Below are 1359 nucleotides of genomic sequence, written 5' to 3'. Positions count from 1 at the left end.
AAAAATTTGAGCATACTAAATTAAAGAATAATAAGGAATTTGAGAATACTAAATTAAAGAATAATAAAGAATTTGAGAATACTGAATTAAAGAATAATAAAGAATTTGAGAATACTGAATTAAGGAGTAATAAAGAATTTGAGAATACTAAATTAAAGAATAAGGAATTTGAGAATACTGAATTAAGGAATAATAAAGAATTTGAGCATACTAAATTAAAGAATAATAAAGAATTTGAGAATACTGAATTAAAGAATAATAAAGAATTTGAGAATACTGAATTAAGGAGTAATAAAGAATTTGAGAATACTAAATTAAAGAATAATAAAGAATTTGAGAATACTAAATTAAAGAATAATAAAGAATTTGAGACTAAGAAATCAAACAATTTGAGACTGAGAAATCAAAGAATCTGAGACTGAGAAATCAAAGAATCTGAGAATAATCAATTAAAGAATTTGAGACTCAGAAATCAAATAATTTGAGACTAAGAAATCCAAGAATTCAAGAAAAATAATAAGCAACATATCCCGCTTTTTTTTGGGGGGGAAGAGTGAGGAAAAGGCAGGAAATATAAAAAAATCCAAGATTTCCCTTCTCCCTGTCCACTTTGGCCCTCTCAGGGTGGGAATTCGGGGAGCAATCAGCAATATTTAGTTAATTAATCACTTCCCAGGGTGGCAGGTCACCCACCCCTCGCTTTGGGAAGAGCAAGATCCATTAAATTCCCGGATTAAGGTCCCTCCGCATCCAGGAGGGGGAGGAAAAGCAGGAAAAGGGGTCGGGTGTGAGGGGAAAACTCCTCCCTTACCCTTTGCAACCTCAGCTTCTCCTTCTCTGCAGAACTCCTGTGCAATTTCTGAGGCCCCTGGAAAGCACAAAAATCCACTTTTAGGGAAGAGCCAACATTCCCTCCCCTTCCCAAAAAAAGGGCACGGATTCAACTGGAGCAACGACATCCCTGCAGATTATTCCCAGTGCCCTCAGAATTCCCAGGAATACCCTTGATTTCCATTTCGGGGTCTTTATTCCCATTAAATCCCCCTCATTCCCCAAAATCCCCCTCAGCTCCAAAAGCACTTTTCCCAAGGGAACATCCCCTGCAAAGCAAACACAGGAGCTGCTCTGAGCCAGAAATTAATAATTAATATTCCATAATTAATTGTGGAGATGAATAATTATGGGAAAATCACTTTAAAACTTGGGTTTGGGGTGGTTTTTTTGCATCCTACCCCTCACTTTTTTGTATTTAGATACAATTTCACGGATAAAAGGATTATTATCTGTATTTTAAGGCTGTTTCTTCTTGTAATCGATCATTTTGGGGGAAAAATCAATTATTTGGGGGAAAAATCAATT

The 1359-nt window shown here is 35.5% G+C and overlaps 1 protein-coding gene across 1 annotated transcript in view; it reads right to left on the bottom strand.

Moving 5' to 3' along the window:
• The window catches only part of CHAF1A (chromatin assembly factor 1 subunit A), a gene marked incomplete at its 5' end in the record, with an annotated part of 28349 nt that overhangs the window by 24223 nt on the left and 2767 nt on the right, over positions 1 to 1359 (bottom strand). The window contains one exon of the mRNA XM_017833616.1: positions 812 to 868. Within this exon, the coding sequence (XP_017689105.1) occupies positions 812 to 868 (57 nt within the window). The remainder of the gene's footprint in view (positions 1 to 811; positions 869 to 1359) is intronic.

Source organism: Lepidothrix coronata, unplaced genomic scaffold (assembly GCF_001604755.1).
Source record: "Lepidothrix coronata isolate B3197 unplaced genomic scaffold, Lepidothrix_coronata-1.0 Scaffold219, whole genome shotgun sequence".
NCBI lineage: Eukaryota > Metazoa > Chordata > Aves > Passeriformes > Pipridae > Lepidothrix > Lepidothrix coronata.
Note: the sequence above shows the minus strand (reverse complement) of the source record. Positions and strands in the feature narration are given on the sequence as shown.